General features: G+C 50.3%; 1 protein-coding gene across 11 annotated transcripts in view; it reads left to right on the top strand.

Moving 5' to 3' along the window:
• Nucleotides 1-581: 581 nt before the first annotated feature.
• MPRIP (myosin phosphatase Rho interacting protein) overlaps nt 582-24,539 on the top strand; it is a 163,544-nt gene continuing 139,586 nt past the window's right edge. For 9 of the 11 annotated variants that reach the window (XM_030577958.1, XM_030577965.1, XM_030577959.1 and 6 more), the window contains exons 1-2: nt 582-1,764; nt 22,112-22,189. In XM_030577958.1, coding sequence (XP_030433818.1) covers nt 1,645-1,764; nt 22,112-22,189 — 198 coding nt within the window. In that variant the 5' untranslated portion in view covers nt 582-1,644. The remainder of the gene's footprint in view (nt 1,765-22,111; nt 22,190-24,539) is intronic. The other 2 variants (XM_030577967.1, XM_030577968.1) reach the window with 1 other exon arrangement.

Raw genomic sequence — 24,539 nt, forward strand, 5'->3', positions numbered from 1 at the left:
CTGGAGTTTTTGAGGTGGGGGTTTAAGCAGGCTGCAGCCAGGACCTAATGGTCATTATCCCGACACCCCATTAGGATGGGGACCAGGGGAGCTGTAACCGGCTGCAACGTCAACCTTTGCAAATAACTAATAATAATAATAATAATAAATCCCGCCTCTCCGCGAACGCACTTTTGCAAGGTGAGCGGCCTGCACCGGGGGGAGGTGGGAAACACAACTCGGAGCATGCACCCACTGCAAACCAATCGCATCCCAGCCAGCTCAGGCGAAACCCTCCAGCTCCTTCCGGGAAGGGGATGTGCCTACATGGAAACAGTTGCAATCAGACCCGCTGGAAAATGCAACCAGAGGCATCTTCCCCCAGCAGAGTCCCGCAGCGCCAGCTGTCAGGGGTCCCTCTTGGCTGCACGCGTCCACCAAGCCTGGGCGCTCAGCTCCCCACCCCTTTCCGCGCCCCCATAAGTGCCCGCCCTCTTTTTCCCTGATTCTGATTGGCCACAGGTTTCTTTTGTTAGCAGCTAAGAGAGCCTGCTATTGGCTAGGGAGCAACGTCCATCAGACCCTGGAGCAGCCCCCTCCTCTTTCCTGTCTTCCCAGCCCCCTTCTCTTGGCCCGGACCCTGGGAGCGCGAGAGGGTTTGGGGTGGGTTTTTGTTTTTTTTTTGCAACCATTTGCCTCTTGCACTGGGCGTAGGGAAGCGGTGGTGGGTTCGTGCATGGGGGGCCCGGCTGCCTGGCCCCCCAGTGAATGCAATAAACAATAATCATCCTTACAGGGGGAGAGAGAGGCGTTTCCCTCGGAGCATGCATCCATGGGCGGACTGAGGCCGGGAGGCGGCGGCGGGGTCGGTGTTGCAAGAAGACCCCTTGGCAGCAGATGGGATTTGTGCCTTATTTGAGGATCTCCTGGGCAGTCCCTCTCCCCAGTTGTGCCGCTGTCTGGGGGAGAAGGAGGAGGAGGAGGTGGGGAGGAAGCTGCCTTGATTATTTTTGCTGCTGCTTTGCTTTCCCGGATTCCCACAAACCGAGGCGGTTTTTAAATCTGGATGATTATGCATGGAAAATCGCCCCCTCCCTGTAAGGAACCAACGCGTGCGGACAGCCAGCCTCCCCTGAGCCTGCCTGCAATTGTGCCTTAACTTGTGCATGTGTGTGTGGGGAGGGGAGCGGAGCTGTTTTCCTTGCGTTTGATTCCCCCCCCCCCCTTTGGAGGAGAATCAGTGATCATCTGGGATTTCCATCTCCAGCAAGTCAATTCTGCCCCGACGGCTGGATTTCCTCTTCTTGCATGGGGAGAAGCGGCGAGCTGGTGGAGAACTCTCGGGCTTGGTTTTTATGATTATTTGGGGGGGCCCGTTGCTTTGAGCCCCAGCCCGGCTCGTCTGTGTGCCTTCTACGCTGCCCCTCCCCGGCTCCCTGCCTTTGAAAATTGGGATGCTACCGACTGAGTTTCAGGCGACGCTGACACTTCGCTCCGCGGGCTCGTGATCCTGGAAGTGGGTTGAGAATATTGCTGCACAACTCACCTTGACAGAATTGTCAATCCCCTCCCCCCCCGTCAAAGAACAGAAGCCTGGGATCTAGTTTTGTGTCGTTGCTAAACAGAAGTGGGGACAGCTGCCTGGTATTGCAGGGCCACAAAACCATGTCTGCTAAAGAGAACCCCTGCAGGAAATTTCAAGCCAACATTTTTAATAAAAGCAAATGTCAAAATTGCTTTAAACCTCGGGAATCCCATTTACTCAACGATGAAGATTTAAATCAGGTGAGTCTCCTTCCGGTTTTATCCCCCGCCCCTCTAAATTCACCTTGGGGTTTCAAGTGAACTGTTTTCATAACTGTACTTGGGTCAACAATGTAACTGAACTGGGCCAATCCGGCTTTCACGTGGACTTAATCGGAGTCGCTTTAAATGAGAGGAAATGGACTTTTTAAAAATAGCCCTCCCGTTTTCATGGATACGTTAGGGCCCGTTACACACGCGAGTATTTGGTTAGTGCTTGTTTTAAACCGCTCCTGTTTTATAAAAACTCGAGTGGGGAATATTGAAAGGCGAGAACGTGGGACGGTGTGTGTGGTGGGGGAGGAGGATTTGAAGTTTTAAAAGGAAGCATTGAGACCGCGGGGAACATAATTTGGATTGCAAAGCCCTTCTGGTAAAGTAGGGCATGGCTTTCTCTTTGCATAGCTACAGCGGTTCCCTGGAGGGAAGGAATCTTACCTGTAAAATACAGAGATTTCAAAGCAGCTTTTCTTCAGTAAACCCTTTGTAAACTGCTTGCCGGGGGTCCCTACTGCACTCCTGCCTGCTCGGAAAGTTTTACATTTAAGTTTTCTAGGAGGTGGCTTTCCTTGCATGCCTTTCACCCGCATATTCCCGCACGATCGCTTGGGAGTTCGTAGAAACCCGTCTTAAAAAAAACCGCATCCAGAGCAGTTGATCAGCCCTGAATGGGGTGTGTATTTTCGCGGGGCTGGGGAGGAATAGAAGCAGTGATCGTCTAGCAACATTCTCTCATTTTCCCCCTCCCACTGCACTCGTTCTGACATCTAGGCTCGCAGTCCTATTATGGAAACGAGATCAGATATATTGCTGGCCGAGATAATGAAATCTGAAGGCCAATATGGAAAAAATGCAGCTAGGAAAACGCGCGCGCGTGAGTGTGGGTGTGTGATTGATATTCAGGGCTCGGACAAAGGGAAACCTCTTAAAGTTTGCCCCCCTCCCCAAAGCCCTTCTCTGTTTCCACAGCTGAGCAATGTGATTCGTGGGGCTTTGTGACTCAGAAATGCCGGATGGCTTTGTTACTTTCGAGAAAACTGCGTGGGGGTGTGTGTGTTTGGGGTCCAGCCAGGCCACTAGCTACGTGGAGAGCTTGACTTGAATCCGCCTCAGACAAGCCTTCCTGTGTTTTGTTGCTATTCTGTCTCTTCCACTCCCCCACCGTGGGTGAATTTCAATGTCAGTTTCACCGCTGGTGGGTGGAAGGTTGGCCCTGCGCCCTGGGTTTGACTTGAATGGGGGTGTCCCGACTTTTGTATTCAGGGTGGGTTGTGGGATTTGCGGACTCCTTCTGGAAAAGTGGGTACAGTACGGATTGCCTAAGTACCTACAGGGGGTTTGGGAGGAGAGGGGATGAGTCCCCCCCCCCTTCTGAAGTAAATTAGTTTATAGACTGTGTGGCTATGAAATCTCATTTTCAGCAAGGGAGAAATAATTCCACCTTAAAGATAAGGGAAGGGAGTGTGTGTGTACGAGATACACCCTTCTGTAAAGTATTTTCCTTAATGATGGCCTCAGTTTCTGTGATCTTACATCTTCCCTCCCCCCACCCCAGACTGAAGAATCCCATTCAATGGATACATTAGCACAGACAGCTTGGTGTAGGGAAGGAAGGGTTGTTGTAAGGAAGCTCTGTGCCCATGCATTCTGGTCATATGTTAGCTAGTAGTTAGTGTTAGAGAAACTCTTCTGACCAGGAGGCTTTGCTCTTGAAAAAGCAGCTAGGGGTGTGTGTATGGGGAACACCAAGATGTAAACATGAATAGCTTTTCACCTGGCATAGATCATAGAATATTAGGGTTGGAAGGGACCTCAGGAGGTCATCTAGTCCAACCCCCTGCTCAAAGCAGGACCAGTCCCCAAATTTTTGCCCCAGATCCTTAAAAGGCCCCCTCAAGGATTGAACTCATAACTCTGGGTTTAGCAGGCCGGTGCTCAAACCACTGAGCATCTGTGGGTGTTTTTTTCCCAGCACTGTTGAATGGTTGTTTGGGGCATCCCTGAATCCCAAACAGACATTTGAATGAGACTTAATCATTCTTGTGGTTCTGTTGCCTTAGCAGGTTCCATTTACACTGCAGAATGGAACGCATGCTTTCCCCGTATTGTACGGGGACAAAGCTATTGCCATCATGCTGATGGGCCTAGAGACAGCCGGGTTAGAAAAGTCCTTTTTGAGTCATTCAGTCTGACCTTTTGCTGCGTAGCATGAGGGGAAGATGAGGATACTTGGCACTGAAACATTCACGTTTCTTTCTGATTTTATATAAAATTGTATGCGCTGGACTGTATCTATCTCCACCCTCTGTATGTCATGTGTCATCTGAGCTTGTAAGTTCTTTGGGACAGGGCCTGTCTCTTCCTATGTTTTGGGGCAGGACTTGGCACAGTGTGGCCCATACAGTTAAATCACACATCCAAACTAACACACTCATAGCTGTACGTGGCACTTCCAGGTTCAAAGCCTGGCGCAAACACTAAACCGTTAATCCTCAGAGTACTACGCTCAGGTTCACGAGTTGTTTTTCTGTGTGACTCTGTGTTAGTTGAGAGTGAGCTGTTACAATTGACAGTGGCTTTACTTCTTGTGCTCACTGAATGCACAGGAGCTCTGCACAACCTCTCCTAGACCTGCAAGTGTATCTGTGTCGACGTATGCAATGGATGACTCCTTGTTCATTTGCAGTCATTGCGGGTGGGGTGGCTTTCCTATCTCGAGGGCTCTTTTAGATACTAGAGCACTAAAGCACTTAAGCAGGTGCCTAACTTCTAAGCCTGTGAGCAGCTGGGCTGACTTCATTGGCTGCTCCCTTCTCCAATAAAACCTGGTAGTTTGAGTCTGTAAAGTGTCAAAGCTCCCACATCAGGTCATGTCAAAGGGCTTAGAAACAAGCTGTTACCCCACTTTCCCTGCAACATGTGGTGTAGTTAGTGAGAAGCAAGAGGTGGGTGGATTTAGCAAGGTCACTGTTTGGGCTCTAGTCTGTCTAGACATTGTTGGTTCCTTTTGCGTCATTGTGCGTCCATGGTGTGTCTCAGAATGGAGGAAAGCCAAGTTCCGCTTCTTCCCCTCTTGTGCTGCTAACTGTGCTAGTGTCTTCTCGGGTACGATGGCGTGACTAGGGAGTGATGCCAGTGCTGTTACTCCATATTTCCACCAGCGTAACTGAGAGCAGAATCTGACCCTTTTGATTTAAAGATACAAGTGAGTAGTTGCCCCTGACAGAGGTGTCACATGGCAACTGCTGTCTGTCCAGAACAGAGCATCTCCAGTATTTTAGGATGAGAAGAAGTCCACAGTGGCCTGGCCCACAAAGCTACTTAAATAGCCAACGTTGTGCCAACTTTCTTTGCAGTTGGCAGTAGCTGCCCCATTCTAGGCAGCAGAGAGGCCAAGGGTTGAATAGGTTGGGAAGTCCCTCACTCTGGGTGCAAAGGTCTTTTCAGGACAGGATGTTGCTAGTGTTCTGTTTTTATATAGAGGACATCAGCTTTTCAGAGCTGCCATTCTTTCTGCCCCATGCAGTTAAAACCGTCCTTATCACTTAAAATATAAATGGGACGGTGTCAAGACAGATTTAACCTTAAGATCAGGTTTTGTAGAAATAAGCTTTTTAAAACCCTAGGCCAGGAAAGATAGATGTTCCCATGATAATTAAATTAATTCTAATAACTCTTTGCGAGGAGAAGACATTCCTCTGCACTAGTAGAAATCCAGATTTTGCAGCATGGCATAAGAAATGATCCGTTTACTGGCCTATCACATAGCCCTTAGTTGCATGAAAAGATCTGTTGCAGTCTAGGACTGGGCTGTATCTTAAGTGCATATCAGTTTGGTCTCTAGGAAACCTGCTCCTGAAAATGGAATTAACTAGTAATTGACTCTAAGCGCAAGTGAAACTGACTCACATACAAGCTGGGAGAAGCACAAAATGTTATACACAGTATAAAATAAGGGTAGAAAATTAAGTCTGATCTCGGTGGGGGAGAGTAATTATTCTCTCGGTGTTAAGTAACACAGCTAAGGAATTTTTGAAGACCTATATATTTTAATCTAGCATTGTCCCTTTAAGATCATGGCATTGATTGCTAAGAATACCCAATTTAAAAATAAGTCTTTCCCAGCCACTTTCCTGCCTCCTCAGTAACTTCCCATCCTGCTAATGAAGAATAGTTTTATTTTAATCTCCATGTTCTTTTAGGCAGTTGTTGCCTTGATCTTTAATGTTTTGGATGGTGTGTGGGTTTGCCATCCGTGTGCTCCTCCTCCCATTTGCTCTGCACAAACAGCCTTTGCTGGGATGATTTCTGGAGTGTTGGGAAGGGGGGCAAATCTCATTCCCTGCCGTCTTTCATTGTGTTTTTGCCCAGGTGGTTTCTGTCTGTTAACCCTGTGAGTCCTTAGGCCGTTGGTAACTTTCTTACCTCCCTCACACTTGCAAAGAAGAATGTTCAATGTGGGTGGGTACCTTAGTCTTTTGGCTTTAATAATCATAAAAAATGACATCAGTAAATGGTTGTGATCTGGCATGTTTATAAGAGTAGCCGGTGTTGGGGTAGGAGAATGGAGAAACCAAGACTTGAGGTAGTGCTGGTGACTTTGGGCGTACAGGGGGTGGGGAGATACAGGGGAAATTTAGGGTGAGATTTGGCTTAACTTTGCTCCCATTGAAGTCACTAGGAATTTTACCACTAGTTTCAGCAGAAGAAGAATCAGGCCATCACTGAGCATGACTGACAAGTGTAGGGATCTGTTCCTATTTGAAGACCTTTTCACACTATAAAGGGCTCAGTTTTGCATTAGTGAAAGCGCAGCTTAAGGAACTTGTCATGGATCTCCGAGCAGAGTTACGTGCCGAGCTCCACTCAGAGGTAAAAACACTTGCAGTCTAGTGGTGGAAAATGGCCCTGTGTGCTCATTCTCAGGGAGAACAGGTGAATAAACCCCATGTGGAGATCTGCATGCACTGGGCATTGCAGTAATGCACAACAGCAGGGGCTGTAACTTGGATGCGACCCTAGAGTGCTGGCTTGGCCAATCTCCCTCGAAGAGACAAAAACCTCTGGTCTAACAGTCACTCTTGCAGGAAGCTGTTTTCGCTGCTGGGCTCTGGGTAGTTTTCCCCTGGCCACCAGCAGCTGTTTGGAGGGAATCCTCCCAAGTCCTGGCCATGGTTTGCCATGCAGGACACAGACTAGTGGAGAAACGAGACTGTGCACAAAAGTAATGAGAACAGAAAGGAGCGCCTTCCATACTGTTTATACTGCACTGATATAACCATCTGGCACTGGATCAAGGCAGCCTTCTTGCTCACTGGATGCTAGGTAGTGTGTTGTGTCCTCCTTCCTTTACCCCGTGTTTCCAGGTGCTGGATCCCAGAGGAGCAGTGGGGCTGACTGATAGGTGCACTATTATCTCGTTTCCTCCGTTTCCCTTTGTTTTCTTCTTGGGAAGCTCTAATCTTTCCTGAAAAGCTGTAGCCCTGGAAAACAGCCGCTGCTCACCCGCTCGCATTCCTAACTCCCTGACTAGCTGCATCATGCTGCAAAAATCCAGCTGTAATTGACTAATTATTAGGACCAAACAGGGGAAGAGTCTCTGAAAATGTCAAACCCGCCTCCATCAGCTGCTGCAGTGAGAAGGGACTGAGGTCCGTAGGATTCTGTTTTAGGGGGGCTAAAGGGAGGGATACAATGGAGCTAGCTCTGCCTGGTTGGGGGCAGGGGAGAGGAGTTTAGAGAAGAAGATGTCATTTTTTTCCTTTTAACTTTTTAAAGATTGTTTCCTTCTCCCCTCCTTGCCCCACAGACAAGAAGCAAAGTGTCCCAGAAATGCACGGTCCACCTCAACACGCCAAACAGAATCATACACGATCATAAGCGAGTTGCCTAGCAAGGAAGGACGGAGGGCTCTGTGGGCATTGCTGGGAGCGTGGGGAAGGCCTGTTGCAGAAATACAAATGACTGGATGGCCCTTGGCAGAATCAAAGTTAGGAATAAAATGCTTTGTTGTTTGCAGTCTGCATTTCCCCTGCTGTTGTGTCCAGGGATGAGGTCAGGATTCATTCTTCAGTTGTTCTTCTGCCTGAAGCATGTCCTACCATCTTGTCCCGTTTGAGTTCCCTGGAGAGTGAAATTCTCTTTGCAACCTATGACCAAACGTAGTATGGGCTGCAGCCCTGCACACTTCCCCTGCATCCTGCAGTGTTTCACCCTCTTAGCTGCAACAGGAAGGTCAGCTTGTTTAATCTGTCCCAGGTCTGTCCTGTGACACTGCTTAGAGGCAAACTGTCAATTTGCATACACAGTTGCCAGACGTGTGTGTGCAAAGTAGCTGAATGGTTTCTTTGTGTGAACCCCTTTTTTTGGAAAATCAGCCGCCTCGCATTCACAAACCAGTTAGCTGCCTTCACTGGAGCCGTGCATGCCTGTCCTTGCAGGTAGCTGTTGTCTGACTTCCGGAGAGGTGATTCTCCCCTCTCAGCAGGGCCCTGGTGAGATCTGTGGACTCTCACGTGGGTTTGTGGACACTCCATCCCTTGGAACAGTTGGAACGAGATTGGCCAGAGCCCTGCAGTGCATTATAGGGCAAGCCTGGGCTTGGTGTGGACTAGACAGTCTAACAAACCTTTTCTGTCCAGTTCCTCTGGAATGACAGGCCGCATGCGCTGAGGGAGGTGAGTAGAAGGGGCTGTTAAAGGCTGCTGGTGCCCTCTCCTCTGTCACTATTGTCAACCAGGTAAAACAAGCCTCATTGCTGCTGGGTTGGGTGCAGGGGGAGTGGTTCATTCCCAAAGGCTTGCGGAGCTGTGTACAGGCTGGAATCAGGGGTAGGTGCCCGGTGGTGGAGTGTTAGAGCTGTGTCAGGGAAGCTTTGGGCTGAGGACAGATTTAATTTAGCTCCTTCTCGCTCCTGGGGGCTCTGAACCCCTCCTGTCTCCCTGGGTGACTGCACAGAAATAAACCAGTTTTGGAGAGGCAGCACTTTTTTGTTCAGGGTTTGTGGTAGCGGTGGGTCAGTGCCACCAATTGCACCTCTCTCTGTGGGTATGAGAACTTTGTGACACCTTTGCTGCTGACTCTCAGTCCTGACCTGCAGCCGTGGAGCTACCTGCCATTCCTGTCTTGGGAGCCCCACATGCCTCGGTCAGAGCCTCCCCCTACTGGTCTGTTGCATACCCTGTTGGTCTGCTTTTGGTCTCTCCTGCGGTGATGGTGGCTTGTGCTGTGGGGTGGCATTTGCTGCTGAGTTGAGATTCACCAAACTTGCAGTGTGGGCTCCATGTGAATCCCGGTCTCCGCAGGAAGGCAAAGCTGGGTTGTGGGCAAGAGGCGGGCAGCCACCATGGCGAGTGACTTCGAATGGGGGGAAGAAGGTACAAGCTAATTGATGCTAGGAGGGGGCCGGTGCATAACTTTGCTTTGAGCTGTTCCTGGCCTTGGCAGATTTGCTCTCTGATGTCTAAGCAGCAGGATGGAAGCCCAGGTCCTGTTCCGCTCTGCAGTACAGATACTGTGGGGGAGAGGTGGGGTGCATGTGTCACCCTGAATGGGGAGCCTGTGTACTGAAACCATCCCTAAGGAGCCCACCTCCAGGAGGTGACCCGCTGCCTGGCCGCTTCAAAGGATCCCCAGGTGGTTTCTCATACAATCTTGTTCAGCCCTCCCCCGTTGACAAGTCCCTTGTGAGGGTGACTTATAGCAGCATTCAGTGCATGTGCATGTGCACATAGGGGTGTGTGTTCGTAGGCAGCACAGAACATGCAGCAATAATACTTGGCAAGCCAAGGATAGGAAGGGCCAAATACCAGATAAAGGGGGTCACTGTAGTTACCTGCATTTGATGGTTAGGGCTCTCGAGACCCAAGGAGCTGAAGTGGCTTGGGCTGGGGATAGAATCTCTGCCTCTGGGATTCCAGATGGTACTGGACACCGTGCAGCAGGAACTGGAGAATTTCTCCTCCCCAGGACATGCGTCATGCTCTCTTACTGGATTCTGCAGGACCTTCCCGAGAGATGGGCCGTAAGCCAGCGGAGACGTCTGAGTGGCTGATTCAGGGCCCTTGTTTCTCCATAGAAGGATGTATGACATGAAGAACATTAAGTAACAATCAGCGTGTTCTTGTTAAGAGTTTGCAGAGAACCCACTGTGCACGGAAAGCCTGGGAGTGAAGAACAGCATGTCCCTGCTCTCTTGTCCCTCCGTGTGAGGGCTGGCCCAGTCCTGGCTGTCCAGCATCGCACCCGGTATCTATTGGGCTCATGTGCGTCCAAGAGCTGAAAATGTTGGCTCAGATTTGCCTAGTTTTGCAGTCACAACCGCAGAGTTCCGTGTGGCTTTCATGAGAGCCTGCACCCAAACCACCCGGGAGGTGGGGCGGTTTCAGATCTGCCTCTCTTGTGGTGGCTCAGGGCACCTGGAACCAAAAACTGCCCAAAGATTACAGTGTGGACGGTGACTCGGGCCCTGACAACCTGATGCCATTCCTGGTTCTGCCATGGCCTAATCAGGTGACTGTGGGTAACCGCTTTGGCTCTGTGTGCCTCCATTTCTCCAGCTAAAATGGGGTAACGGTTTTCACGGATCCATGGGGAAGTTCTGGAGACGTGAGTGAAGCGTGCTAGGTTCCACTATCATTGTATTGTCAAAAGCCCCTGTGCCTTGATGATCCTGTCCTGTACATTGAGTCTATTCTGCAACCTGGTGAGTTATTTTTAGCTTTGGCTTCAATGACAAAGGGTCCGCCTGCCTGTAGGACCCCCTGTGCATGCTCAGACCTGAGAGGCAGAGGTTGAGCTTTCCCCGTACTTCTTTCTCTTCTCCCTTTTCTTTCAGTTGCCAAGACCAACTTAGTGAAAAACTCCTGCCTTAGCCCGAGACAGGCTGATTACGTCTGCCGGCAGCCTAAACAGATGACCCCACCCCAGCGCATTCACGGAGCCAAGAATCTTTCCCAGTGACTAATTTGAACTTCCCCCCAAGTGTGCCGTGATGGGTCAGAAACGCAGCTCCCGGGGGGAGTTCTTCGTCATTGTTTTTTGCAAACGTTTAATATGCCCCCCCCCCCCAATCCCTTTGGTGTCGCAGTCGGTGTGGCAGGTCTGTTTGGGAAGGTGGCAAACCTGGTTTGGAAATAAGGTTTGGTCAAAAGATCCCAGCTCATCTGGAGTCCCGGAGTTTCTGTTCCAGGCCTGGGAGAGGCCATGTACATAGGCCCTGTTGTCAGACCTACCCCCGGGGGATATGGTCCTAGGGGAAAGTTCCTCCCCACAGCACCAGGATGAGAGTGCTTTGGTTAGAAGGGTTCGCTATAGCATGTCCTGGCATACAGCACAGGACAGTCTGTAGGTCACAGAGCCCAAATTCACTGTAACCAGGCACAGAGTAAGTGTTCAGCTGGTGCCGCTGGAAGTTACCTCAGTGTGGTGCATTTCCCTGGGGCGGTTAGACTCGTGCTCTTGTGGCTATTCCTAGGTGTGGTGGGTGGAGAAAGGGGATGCCCCCGTGGTGGGTGCAGGTAGTCTGACATCAGGCTGTTCAGCTCGTATATGTCCTGATGGCAACTGTTCTTACCCCAGCTGACAAGTTCTGTTTGCTCTTAATTGGATCTTCTGTTAACATGCCGTTAGACGACTCTGCAGTCATCCCTGGAGCGTGGATGACCAGATTGGCCCGTGTGCACCCCTGCTCCTGGCCTGTCCTCTCCCCCGCACTCTAGGGAGAACTGGAGGGCTCTGGTGAATTTTGGCAACCTTTCACCTCAAAGTCACTGGTTCAGATCCGGCACAGGTCCGTCGTTCCTGGGAGTTACAAAACGACTTCCCGCTGTGGGTGGCCCGGAGTGTATAATGGGGGGGGGGTGGGTCTTGGTCCATTTCCTAACGGACTGGTAGCCGCAGCCCAAACACCACTGACACCCTTAGGAGTCTGAGCAGATAGGCCAAGCACGGCCGTGGACACCAAGTTCCCCTCTCGGACTGGGGGAGGCTGGTCCATATTGGGGCTGATGCCTGGAGGTAGAGCTGTCTAGGGGATGCTTGTGCTGGAGTCAGGCTGGTACGGCAGCGCTGTCCATCCAGTGCCTCTGGCCAGCCCAGTATCCACAGCAACACCTTTTCAAAGCCAGTATCTGGTAGCCTCTGACCCTCAGAGACTTCCCGTGTGGTGGGTGAGGAGTCCCTGGAGTGCTCCTCCATCCCAGCTGCATGGGAGCCCCAGGCCTCTATTCTTAGGAGCTAGTGGGGGCTGGCTGGATTCTGTCCTGGGAGCTAGTGATTCCTGGGTAGTGTCAGCGTGGCAGCTTGACAGCCTTGTGTAAACTTCGCTGGGGCCATTTCCTCCTCCTCCTTCCTTCCAGCCTCTTCCCCCGCCCCCCCCCCTTGCTGACTGGCCCAGTTGGCTGGGCTGGAGGCAGCATGTTCCTCTGATGCAATCCAGATCTGAACAGCCAAGAAAACAAAACCCAGGAGTAGGACTGACAGGCTCAGCTTGGGAGCTGGGTTCTCTGATGCTGAATTACAGGGGAAAGGGAAGCGACCTGCAAACCCCAGCACAGGGGAATAAATGCCCTAGTTGAAGGACAGCTATTGACCTGAAGCAGGAGTGAACACAGGGATCCTCCCTGTGTTGTGCAGGTCAAACTAGATGATCACGGTCATCCCTTCTGACCTTAAACTCAATGAAATCATAGTGCAGGTATCTGATGGGGAAGCACTGCAAAAACAGCCCCAGCTGAGGCTTACTGATTACGGGCTGTCTTGGGGAAGCGGCGGGGAGCAATGAGGATCTTTCTGTGAAATAAGTTCTTTTCTAAATCTGGGATGATCCCAGATTGGCTGAGGGAGATGCCCCTGTCTAACCATGTACCTTTGAGCCCATGGCAGAGGACTGTATTCCCTGCCTTTTGTCCATTGGGGTTGGCCCGAATTCTCAACACCCAACGTTTGGAAAGTTCAGCTCCCAAGCTAAACACCGGGCCTCAGGCCTAGTTCTCGTTTGACCGGGTTTTGCCTCCCTGGCTTGTTGCGTTGTGGCCCAACTGATTGCCATTAGCAGATGATTTTAGTTTGAATTAATATTTTAATCCACTTGCCTGAAAGGAGCATGTCCTGCGTCACCTCTTATTGAGGCTCTTGTCCAGTCACTGAAGCTAAGCCGGGTCAGGCTGAGTCAGCGTCTGAATGGGAGACCTCTGGGGAATACCAAGGGGTTGCAGGAAGTGAAGTTATTCTTCCTTCTGAGTCAGTCTGCGCCAGCGTCCCAGCATGTTGTTTTGAGGGTGCTGGGCTTCCGGAGACATCTTTCAAATGGATATAAAACCAAAGCCCCATTTGCTTGTGACCTCTTTTTTTTTTTTGAAGGATGGGGTGTGTTTGGAACCAGTTGAAAAGTAATGAGGGTAATAACATTTTTCTGACAAAGGGCTTGGCTGCGCTCGGAACTTCAAAGCGCTGCCGCGGGAGTGCTTTGAAGTGTGAGTGTGGTCGCCAGTGCTGCACGTACTCCGCCTCCTCATGGGGATTAGCTTGCAGCGCGGCTGCCAGCGCTGTGGCACTGTTTACACTGGTGCTTTACAGCGCTGTATCTTGCAGCGCTCGGGGGGTGTTATTTTCACACCCCGGAGCGAGAAAGTTGCAGCGCTGTAAAGCGCCAGTGTAGCCAAGGCCTTAGTTCATCGCACAGTTTCCGTTCGATACAGCGTTCTTCACTTCCTGCCCTGTAGTGGGCACTGTTCCACCCCAGAGATGGCTGCTTGTAGATTTCTACCTCCCTGACCCGAGTGTTGTATGGTTTGTTTAACGTTTGTAAAGTGCTTTGAGATTCTTGGGTGAAAGGTGCTAGAAGACTGCTAAATGCTATTTATAGTCCCACCCTAAAGTGAAAGCTGCAAAGGACAACTCAGGGGACCACCAAAAATAGTTCCCCTAAGATCAGCTGGCCTTTGCCTGGCCAACGAAACCTATCCTGGGAACCTCAGTGTTGCTGTCGAGTGGCCTTTAACGCAAGGGGTTGTATAAATCCCATTACAGAACAAGGGTATTGTCAAGCTGCTGTTTGGCACTTGTGGGTTTCTTGTTAATCCCCAAGTGTGAACTGTGTTCAGAGAAAACAAACTACCTGCGTAAGTCTGTGCTGGTCTCTGCTTCCTTCCAGTGTGTTTTCTATCCCTTCCAGAAACCCTCCTCCTGTATGGGAGAGTCAGGGGTCATCATTTTAGAGCTTGTTGCAATGAGGGGATTAAAATGTCAGAGCTGGTTTTAACTCTGAGGCCTTGTCTACACACAAACTTGCACCAGCCTAGTTAAACTAGTACAGATCTCTGCGTGGCCATTTATTTGCTTTTAAGAGTGGCTTGGTTTGGTTTGGGTTAAATATAGACCTAAGGGCTTGCAATCACTCAGCATTCTTGTAATTCCTGCTCCTCAGTTTGGTATAAGTCTGTGTGGGGACTCCGATTTCAGGGTTTGAATGCCTTTTGATTCAGTTTAGCTAATAAGGAATTGATTTAAAATTATACTGAAATAGGGCACTCAGAAACCAAAACCAGTGTTCCAACTCACAGATTTCACAGGCATGAATTATAGCTGACGCAGTCGTTATGCTTTTACTTACTGTGTAGACAAGTCCTAACTGATTTAAGCTTAATCAACATAAGCTTGGTTTAAACAGATCTTGGCTTCCACACAGCATCTTGTGCCAATTTAACTAAACCGGTTTAAAATCACACCGTAGGTTAAACCAGCACAAGCCCCCTGTGTGAGCCCTCTGAGAGATTCCGCCATGAAACCTTTCTTTACGGCCGAGGGTGACGGGCGTTTGAAACATCTTCCAGTTGGAACAAGAAGGCCCTTGTACGGGGGAGGCAGATTTTGTTTTATAGTGTGTTCCATGTTGGCTAATTAAAATTTCTCCCTGCACTTGCAGTTAAATGTGGTATTCTTCACTTCCTGTCCTAAACTGTTGTGTTGTGATTACTCCTGGAGGAATTCTGTGCCCAAAAGTTAAAAATTCTGCACACAATATTTTAAAATTCTGCACATTTTATTTGTCAGAATAACACTACATAATCACGCCAGTTTCAATTATTTTGGTAATTTATTTCAAAATACCTGTCAGCAACAATACAGACACATACAAAAATTCCCCCAAGAGTGGAGAGTTAAAGAAACCCCTATGACAACGCAGTTCCTGTTTCTCTCCCCCTTTCCCCCCAGAGCCCTGCTGGGGGGCCAGACACTCTTACCCCTTTCCCCTAGGGTCCTCCTTGCCCAGATACCTGCTCCACCTCTGCCTCTCCAGAGCCCAGCTGTAGGGTTGCCAACTTTCTAATTGCACAAAACTGAACACCCTTGTCCCACCCTTGGCCCCTTTTTCGAGGCCCCGTCTCCACTCACACCACCCCCCCGCTTGCTCTCCCCCACTCTCGCTTACTTTCACTGGGTTGGGTTGTGGGAGGGGGTGAGGGCTCTGACCAGGGCTGTGGGCTCTGGGATGGGGCCAGAAATTAGGGTTTCAGGGTGCCAGAGCGGGCTCCGGGCTGGGGCAGGGGGTTGGGGTGCAGGCTCCGGGAGGGATCTCGGGGGTAGGGGTGCGTGAGGGTGTTTGGGGTGCAGGCTCCAACCGGGCAGTGGTTAATGCAGCAGCTCCCGGTCAGCAGTGCAGCAGGGTAAGGTAGGCTCCCTGGCTACGTGCGGCTCCTGGAACCTGCTGGTTTGTCCAGCGGCCCAGCCGTGTCCCCCCAGCCCAGACCCCTCCCCAGAGCCCAGGGATCCAGAGGGAGAAACAACCCTGTGTTCGGTCCCAGGCTTGCACAGAGATTCCTGCACTCTGGGCGTGTGGGGAACGGCAACTGCCAGGAACCCTGTAGCTTTCTCCCCTCCCCGCCCCCCCCCCCATTGTCCCCCTAGTGGCAGCCAGCGACACTGCATCCCATTTCTGTCGGGGGTGGGGGGAGGAAATTCTGCACAAAAAACATTGATTTCTGCAAAATTATGCATTGCACAGTGGTGCAGAATTCCCCCAGGGGTAGTTGTGATCTACTAAGCAGCTGCAGCGTTCCACCTCAGTGGTGACTGCATTTCAGTGGTGGGCAGAGAGCACCTTCCCAGGAGAGTTGAACTTTGGAGCCTACAAGTTCACGCAGTCCTACTTCTTGTTTAGCCAGTCACTCAGACAAACGAGTCGGTTTACGTTTGCAGGCGATAATGCTGCCCACTTCTTGTTTACAATGTCACCTGAAAGCGAGAACAGGCGTTCACATGGCACTGTTGTAGCTGGTGTAGCAAGATATTTACGTGCCAGATGCACTAAAGATTCATATGTCCCTTCATGCTTCAACCACCATTCCAGAGGACATGTGCCCATGCTAACGATCCAAAGCAGTGCGGACTGACGCATGTTCATTTTCATCTTCTGAGTCAGATGCCACCAGCAGAAGGTTGATTTTCTTTTTTGGTGGTTCAGGTTCTGTAGTTGCCACATTGGAATGTTGCTCTTTTAAGACTTCTGAGAGCATGCTCCACACCTTGTCTCTCTCAAATTTTGGACGGCACTTCAGATTCTTAAACCTTGGGTCAAGTGCTGTAGCTATCTTTTAGAAACCTCACATTGGTACTTTCTTTGCATTTTGTCAAATCTGCAGTGAAAATGTTGTTCTTAAAATGAACAACATGTGCTGGGTCATCATCCCAGACTGCTATAACATGAAATATATACAGAATGCAGGTAAAACAGAGCAGGAGACATACAGTTCTCCCCCCAAGCAGTTCAGTCATACGTTTAATTAACACGTTATTCCTTTAACGAGCGTCATCAGCATGGAAGCATGTTTTCTGGAATAGTGGTCAAAACATGAAGGGGCATACAAATGTTTAGCATATCTGGTATGTAAATATCTTGCAATGCCAGCTACAAAATTGCCATGTGAATGCCTGTTCTCACTTTCTGGAAACATTGTAAATAAGAAGAGGGCACCGTTATCTCCTGTAACTGTAAACAAACTTGTTTGTTTTTAGCAATTGGCTGAACAAGAAGTAGGACTGAGTGGACTTGTAGGCTCTAATGTTTTACTCGTTTTGTTTTTGAGTGCAGTTATGTAACCAAAAAAAAAATGTTGTAAATTGCACTTTCATGATAAAGAGATTGCACTACAGTACTTGTATGAGGTGAACTGTAAAAGAAATAGTATTTTATCATTTTTACAGTGCAAATATTTGTAATCAAAATAATATAAAATGAGCACTGTACACTTTGTATTCTGGGTTGTAATTGAAATCGATATATTTGAAAATGTAGAAAAACCTCCACAAATATTTAGTAGATTTCAATTGGTATTCTGTTGTTTAACAGTGCAATTAATCGTGATTAATTTTTTGGAGTTAATTGCATGAGTTAACTGCGATTACTTGACAGGCCTATTGCAAACTCATTTAATTTCTGCCGGTGAAAGCCATGTATTGGACTGCAAAGCATAATCAGCATGCAGAGCTGCTGGGCACTGTGAAATGTTCCTCTGGGTATTGAAGTGCCTTGGTAGGGTGCAAGGGGAATCGACATTGTCAGTGTCTCTGGTAGTGTCTGGCAGATGAGCACTACTGTAGCTTTTTCTGAGCAGTCAGGCTGAGATCTCACTAGAGCTAAGCTCCCCATTCCACAGTGCAGATCCAAGTGTCCTTTCTTCCAAGCGGGCTGCTGCTAATTTGCCTGGCTGATTGCTTTCAGTCATCACCTGTGCAGCTACCCAAAGGCATTTGTATTTGGCTTCTTCACCTACCTGCTCCCAATCCCGGTTCTTCCTAATGGGTTCTGTGGTTTGATCTAATGCAGTCCAGTTGCCACATAAGTGGATGTGATGCCCTGAACTCACCATCAGGACATCCCTGGGGAATGCCTGGCAAGGGAGAGAAATGGGCTAGGACCGCAAGTGTGGTTTTGCTGAGTAAGCCGTTCGCCTGCCAGCCTTTGTTCTTCTCTTTGCTGTTGTGTTGGTTGAAGTGAAGAACCAGATCTAGGTGATTGCTGTGCAACCAGGAGCTTCTGTCGGCACCAATGTCTCTGTCAAATGTCAGGCTGAGAGATTCCAATGCCAGAGGGGACCATCTAGTCCAGGGGTGGGCAAACTATGGCCTGCGGGCTGGATCCAGCCCCTCAGGGCTTTGGATTCGGCCTGCAGCGCCGCTGGCACCACGTTCCTGTGGCCCCTGGGGTGGGGTGGAGAGGGCTCCATGCATTGCCCTAGCCTCCAGGCACCGCCCCCTGCAGCTCCCATTGGCCGGTAATGGGGAACCATGGCCAATGGGAGCTTTGGGGGAGGTACCTGGAGGTGTGGCAAGGACAGCACATGCGGAGCCCTCCGCCTCCCCTCCTCCAGGGGCTGCATCGCTTCCTGGAGCGGCGCGGGGCCGGGGATAGGGCAGACAGGCAGGGAGCCTGCCCTGGCCCTGGTGCGTGCCACTGCCACCCCAGAGCCTGAACCCCTCCTGTACCCCACCCCCAACTCCCTGCCAAGCCCCCTGCCTGCACCTTGCACCCCTCCTGCACCCCAGCTTCCTGCCCTGAGCCTCGTCGTACACCTTGCACCCCAGCTTCCTGCCCTGAGCCCCCTGCTGTACCCTGCCCCCTCCTGCACCTCAGCCCCTGCTCTGAGCCCCCTCATATACCTTAACCCCTTCTGTGCCCCAATCTCTTGCCCTGAGCCCCTTCCTGCACACCGCACCCCCCTCCCCCACCTCAACCTCTGGCCTTGCATACAATTTCCCCACCCAGATGTGACCCTTGGCCCAAAAAGTTTGCCCACCCCTGATCTTGTCTGACCTCCTGTACAGCACAGGCCAGAGAAGGTCCCCAATCTAATTCCTAGAGCAGAGCTTTTTTAGAAAAACATCTAATCTAGACTTAAACATTGTCAGTGATGGAGAATCCACCACGATCCTTGGTAAGTTGTTCCGATGGCTAACTACCCTCACTGTTAAAAACGTACAACTTGTTTCCGGCCTGAATTTGTCTAGCTTCAACTTTCAGTTATTAGATCGTGTTACAGGTGAGATGAGAATGAAGGCATGGCAGGTGGTTGGGTTAAAAAAAAAATCACCCTCTTCAAATTTCTTTTTTTATGGAAGAAACAAGGCGAGACTGTTGCAGGGCTACAGTATGGAGGCACTTACAAAATCCTGTACAACTAGCTCGGCAGTTACTGCTCTCTGTATAGAGAAGGTAGGAAAAGGGCTGGTGTCACACCTCCTAATGTGGTTGAATGGGCTGATGCTACAGCTGTTCTTCCGGGAGAAGAGAGTTGTTTGACATGGAGTACAATTCTTGCCAAATATTCACATTCTACTGTGATAAAGAAGGAAAAATTTCCTTCTGTCTTGTTACTATCTATCCATCTATCTTGGGTGCATCACGTGGCCCCATTACTGCAGTGTCTGAGCACCGCACAACCTTCAGTGTATTTACTCACCCAGCACCGCTGTGAGTAGGGCAGTGTCGATACCCCATTTCGCAGGTGGGCAGCTAATGCACAGAATAAGTGACTTACTTGAGATCACACAGGAAATCTGTGAAAGAGCAAGGAATCAAACCTGGGGATCTCGAGCCATGCTAGTGTCTGACCACTGGATAATCCTTCCTCTCTGCTACTAATGAACACTTCAGATGGGTGGAGGATGGAATTTAAAACTCTAGCTTCCATTCTGCCACTTTATTCTTCCTGTCCAAACTGGGAGGAATTCAAAAAGTGAAATTGAGCTGCCCACTTTCCACATTTTGCCTGCAGTATTGAGCTGCTACAGCACAATGTTCGGGTTGCAGAGACTTTTCCCTATTGGTAATGTGCTCTGTGTGGTCACAGTTCTGGTCCGGAGGCAACAGGTGTAGAATAAATCAGAATCTCTGCAGGTGGAAGAGGGAAACAGAGTGGGGGATGGGGGGACATGCAGTTCATAGGCTGGCTGCAGCCTGGAATAAGAACAGGTGGATCATCAGGAGATATCTCTGGGGGAGGCTGCCTGGCAGACAGAACCACCTCCCAGTTATTACTAAGTGGAAGGAGTGGCAAGAAGGAGAGTTACGAGAGTCGAGGGCGTGGGAGGAGATTGGGAAAGAAGTGTAGGCTAGGGGTGCGGCTGTGCAGAGTTCTGGAAGTGAGGGTGCACGTTTAGTACCTGCTGTGGAAGGAGAGCGGGCGCTACAGTGACAGGACCTAGGAAGCCAGGAGACATGATCGGAAGGAGAGGTGGTCTTGGTGCCAGAGCTTTGAAGGGGCTGCAGGAAGGGGGTGCAGGAATCCAGGTATGGCCCAGGAGAGGGATGGGTTGTGAAGGAAGGAGTGCTGGAATTTGGTCAAAGCTTGGCTTGAGGTGGGGAATTCTAGCACTTTGGTCAAGGTCTCCAAAGCACTTTCCAGAGTTGGGTACATGTCCCACTTCATGAATAGGGAAAGTGACGCGCCGAGGAGAAACGATTTAGGAAAGGTCTCGTCCTGAGGGGAGGGTGTCGTCTTATTGGCACGGCACTAGTGCCCCATTGTGCCAGATGCTGTACGAACAAATGCAGAAGAAAAAGATGGTCCTTTTCCCTACCACTGCAGTGCACTGCCTCTGTAAGGGGCAGGGGTCCTTGTAAGCTAGAATCACAGGTAAAATCATCAGCTGTGACTATAGGAAAGTGGGGAGGAAATTCAGGAGCTGTGTCTCGAATGTTTAAGGCTGCACCTCAGTAGCAGAGTTTGGGAAGGCAGCGGGATGCTGCAGAGGAATGTTTTAAATTCAGCCTTGAAACCAAACTGTGCACAGATTTTTTAATTTAACATTATATTTTGTTTTATTTAAAACAAACAAACAAAAAAACCTCTTAAAGGGACTGTCACCTTAATTTCAGACAGTCATGAGCTCTTGTTTTCCCTGTTACAAGCAACGCCTGATATGTAACATGCCACTGAATGAGATTGGAGAAGAGATTTTTATCTCTTTCAGTTCATAAGCAATTAAGAGGCGTCTTCATTTCGTTTCCAGTTTGCAAACTTTACGGACTTCATGCCTTTGGCAGCTTCAGGTGCACAGGCAATTTTTCCTGTCGTTTGTGTGGATTTTTCCAGAGGGGATTTTTTTTTTTTAAGTGTTGCAAAACCATAAAAACTGACAGGAATGGCCCATGGGAGTGTTAGTCCTGAAACAATTTAGTCTAGATTTCACATTGATGTCACTTGAAAAGGGTTTGAACTGATTCTTAGATATTTTTGGGCCTAAGCTCCCTTCTGAAGGCCAGGAACTGTTAGTGCACGTCAGCAGGGTCCCCATGGACAGTTAGTACGCGGCAGCAGGCTAGTGCGGGGTAGATTTACACCCCACCTTGCTGCGAAGTAAATATTTGTGTAAACAAGACCATGTTTTCTATATGGTGACAATGCCATGGCACGTTGCTCACCGTGACTCTGATATCCACCATCTTCATGTCCAGTAAGTCACTTGTGGTCTGGGAGTAGCATATTCAGCTGGTAGGAGGGAAAGTGTCGGAAGGATGATTTGGGGAGAATGTGTTTTGCAGCCTGACCCTTCTGGACATTCAGTAGTGGGGTGACTGGCCTTGTATACTGGGGTTGCCTGTGATATCAGAGGCCTGGACTCCGACCCAGGAGGGTCAGTCCTATGGTCCTAAAGGCAGTGGAACAAGGACTTCCCTTTGGCAGTGTTTAGTTCCTCCATTAAAGAAGATGATTCTGGGAGGGGAGCTAAGATTTTCTTCAGCTGATTTCTGGGGTGATGCAGGTAGTTTTTTCCAGTTATTCTTTCTCCTCCTTTTGCTGTTACCAGCTAAATGAGCCGCTTCCCAGTGTGGAGTGACTAGGAGTGGCCCTCTTCTGTGCCAGGTTGCTGGATGTTGGAACTGACTGTGGAGAAGAGTGAGTTTGGGAACACTGTTCAGTATTGGACCTGGCCGCGCTGATAAAGCTGCTGGTGCTCTCTTCTGTGAATAAGAGCCAACTCTTCAGTAGCGCTTGGTTTCATCTGATTCCAGATGGGCGTCCTTGACGAGTGTCTTGCATAAGAACTATGTCAGGAGAGGGACTTTATGTAGACTTCCTCTTTCTCACATTGATTAGCTGACTCAGGGCCAAGGAGTGTGAATCGTAAAGCTGCTTCTGCCCTGGGCCTCCAGACAGCTGGGTTGAGGGCGTAAAACTTTAATGGACGTGTCCAGTGTTCCTGACGTCCTGAGGACACGCTGGGTCCCACCCAGAATTCTCTAGTAAACGTGGACTCGCCATATTTGAGGGAGTGGGTCTGTCTCCTTAAGACTCCCGCTGACAGGTTCTCTTCTGTTCCTTCGTAGGCAAAGCCCATCTATGGCGGTTGGCTGCTGCTGGCACCAGAAGGGACGGACTTTGACAACCCTGTGCACCGTTCCCGGGTAAGGAAAGCAAAATCTTTCTTTTTCTACTCTGGCTGTTGTGGCAGATGGAGCATGGGAGGAGATGGAGAAGGGCGCATGGATTGGAAGTGCAGGGAGGCATTCTGGGAAGTTTGTTGCTCCTTCATCGTCCCAAGCTCATCTCTCCCACGTGTTCAGCAGTAATCCAGTCCCACTGCACGTGCCTCGGTTTGCTGGGAGACGCATTGGCTGATGCTTGGCGTCCCGAGGAAATCAGGAGGAAGAGCAACGCCCCCTGTGTGTGCTGTAGGTGGTAATGAAATAGTCTCCTGTAGGTGGGAGAGATCCAGCAGCGAATGGGTTAAGAGAGACCTTCCCATCGGAAAGGTAAAGGCAGTTCTGCTGGTGGCCAGCAGAATGTGTGCAGCGGATGCTGGCTTTCCGTCCTTCCAGCTGCAGAGTTGTACCGAGAGCTCTAGGTACAGTGCTGAGACCGCTTCTCTAGCTAGGCGGTGGCTGTAGTTGCCAGTACAATGCTAGGGTCTCATGCCTGAGAAGGGAAGTGCTGTGAGTGGGATAGTGTCCAAGGCCATGTTTGTAACATGAGCCATAATGATAAATTATTACTGAGTTGGGCTCAAGCCACAGAATCTGGATCCCAAGTTTGACACCTCCCCCTGCAGCTTTGAGGGAGTTTGGAGGGTTGCTGGGGACCCATCTCTAATGATCACGTGTCCCTTAGTCAGGGCTGTAAATCGTACAGGGCAGGGCAGCACAGTGCCAAGCAAGTCTACAGGCAAATGGCATAGATGTGGTGGCAAATGGCAATGCAGAGCCATTAGACTGCTTAGGCTGCCTGCAAACATGTGGGGTCTTGGCAGATGTTTGATGGAGTAGGAGACTCATGCCTGCGTCTGGCTCACTGACCTGGAGCATTCTAGTGATGCCATTCAGTAGGGTGGCAGGGGCAGGGTAATTGGGGTTGGTCAGGCACCACACAAGACTGTAAGAAAGAACCATCTTTGTGTTAAGGAGACGCAGCCCAAGTGAAATTCTCCAGCTCCCAGCTGTGTGAAGGCTGGGGATCTGGGGCGGGGACAGCCCCATGCCTCATCCCTGCTGGAGCACAGGAGATGTGAGACTATAATTCACCCGGGACGGTGGGGCAAGGCTGCCTGAGATCTGCATGCTGAGAATAAGGGTGAGGTGGGGGAATCTTCCAGTTTCTATGGAGCTTCTTTGGGCCCTAGGCATACTGAATTTTTCCCTAATGCTGCAAGCATAGGACATGCTTGAATGAATGCAGGGGAGGGGACCAAAAGTCAGGTAGGCTGGGATAATGCACCCTAGACAGAGTGGAGGCTGGTGGTGGGTTTCCGGGGGGGAAGAAGAGTGCTGCTTGGGGAGGGAGTCGCGTTTCCAGTCTAAGGGGCCCAGGTTTGCACCAGGCTCTTGCGTCTCCGCCCAGTGATGGGATGTTCCAGCCTCTGCTCTCCCCCTCTGTGTACATCCGCCTGGCACCAGCACGTGCTCCTCTAATCTATGCCACCTCGCCTTGGAGCAAATCCTTCTGAGCCACTTCCTGTGTTATCTGAGATGCAGCTGACATAACTCAGGATCTGGCTGCAAATAACCCAGCACTACTTTGGATACCCATGTAAGGAAGTCAGACAGTAAATCAGCTTTAGAAAACTCAGACTAGTGTGAATGAGGGCCTCCCACGGAGCCCTGGCAAGGTCACCCGAGGGGGAACGTGCTTTCTAGTGCCGCCGCTATCCGTCTCCGCCCATTAACGATACAGTGCCATCCCTGACCATGCTGAAAGGTAACGCATGCCAAGGTGTGCTAGGTGGTGTTTGCAGGGCAAATGGCTCCCATGGCCTGGTGTATATGCCACACATTGGGTGCATGCCTGAGAGCATGTCTGTTATAACATGGCCAGGTTTGGGCAGGCTGACACTCGAGCAGGGTTGGTTTCAGGGGAACCCGGCTCCAGATGGCCAGCTAGATTGCCTTTGAAAACCAGGGCAGTGCTAGAGTCGTCCGAGTGCTCGGCCAGAGTACAGCGTCCCCTGGCATGCACGCTCTGGCAGTGTCCCGCTTCCCTGAGGTCACCTTCCACTCCCTGGGAACCCCATGCTGGCTGTGGTTCTGTAGCCCACCCAGCATCGCGCTGGGTCCCTTCTGCTGCTGATCCGTATATGGCCGGCAGTAGAGCAATCTGGGGATGATGTGGACACTGGGTTGTGTCATGTGGCTGAGCTCTCCTTTTGTGGAAGGATCCAGCTCCTTTCTCCCAATGGCCAGACCTAGAGAGGAAGCTGACTTGATCCATAGCAGCTCTCTGGCCAGCATGAGAGGGGAAAGGAGCTCTGTTTACCAACTGCCG

This window comes from Gopherus evgoodei, chromosome 10 (genome assembly GCF_007399415.2).
Source record: "Gopherus evgoodei ecotype Sinaloan lineage chromosome 10, rGopEvg1_v1.p, whole genome shotgun sequence".
NCBI classification, from domain to species: Eukaryota; Metazoa; Chordata; order Testudines; family Testudinidae; genus Gopherus; species Gopherus evgoodei.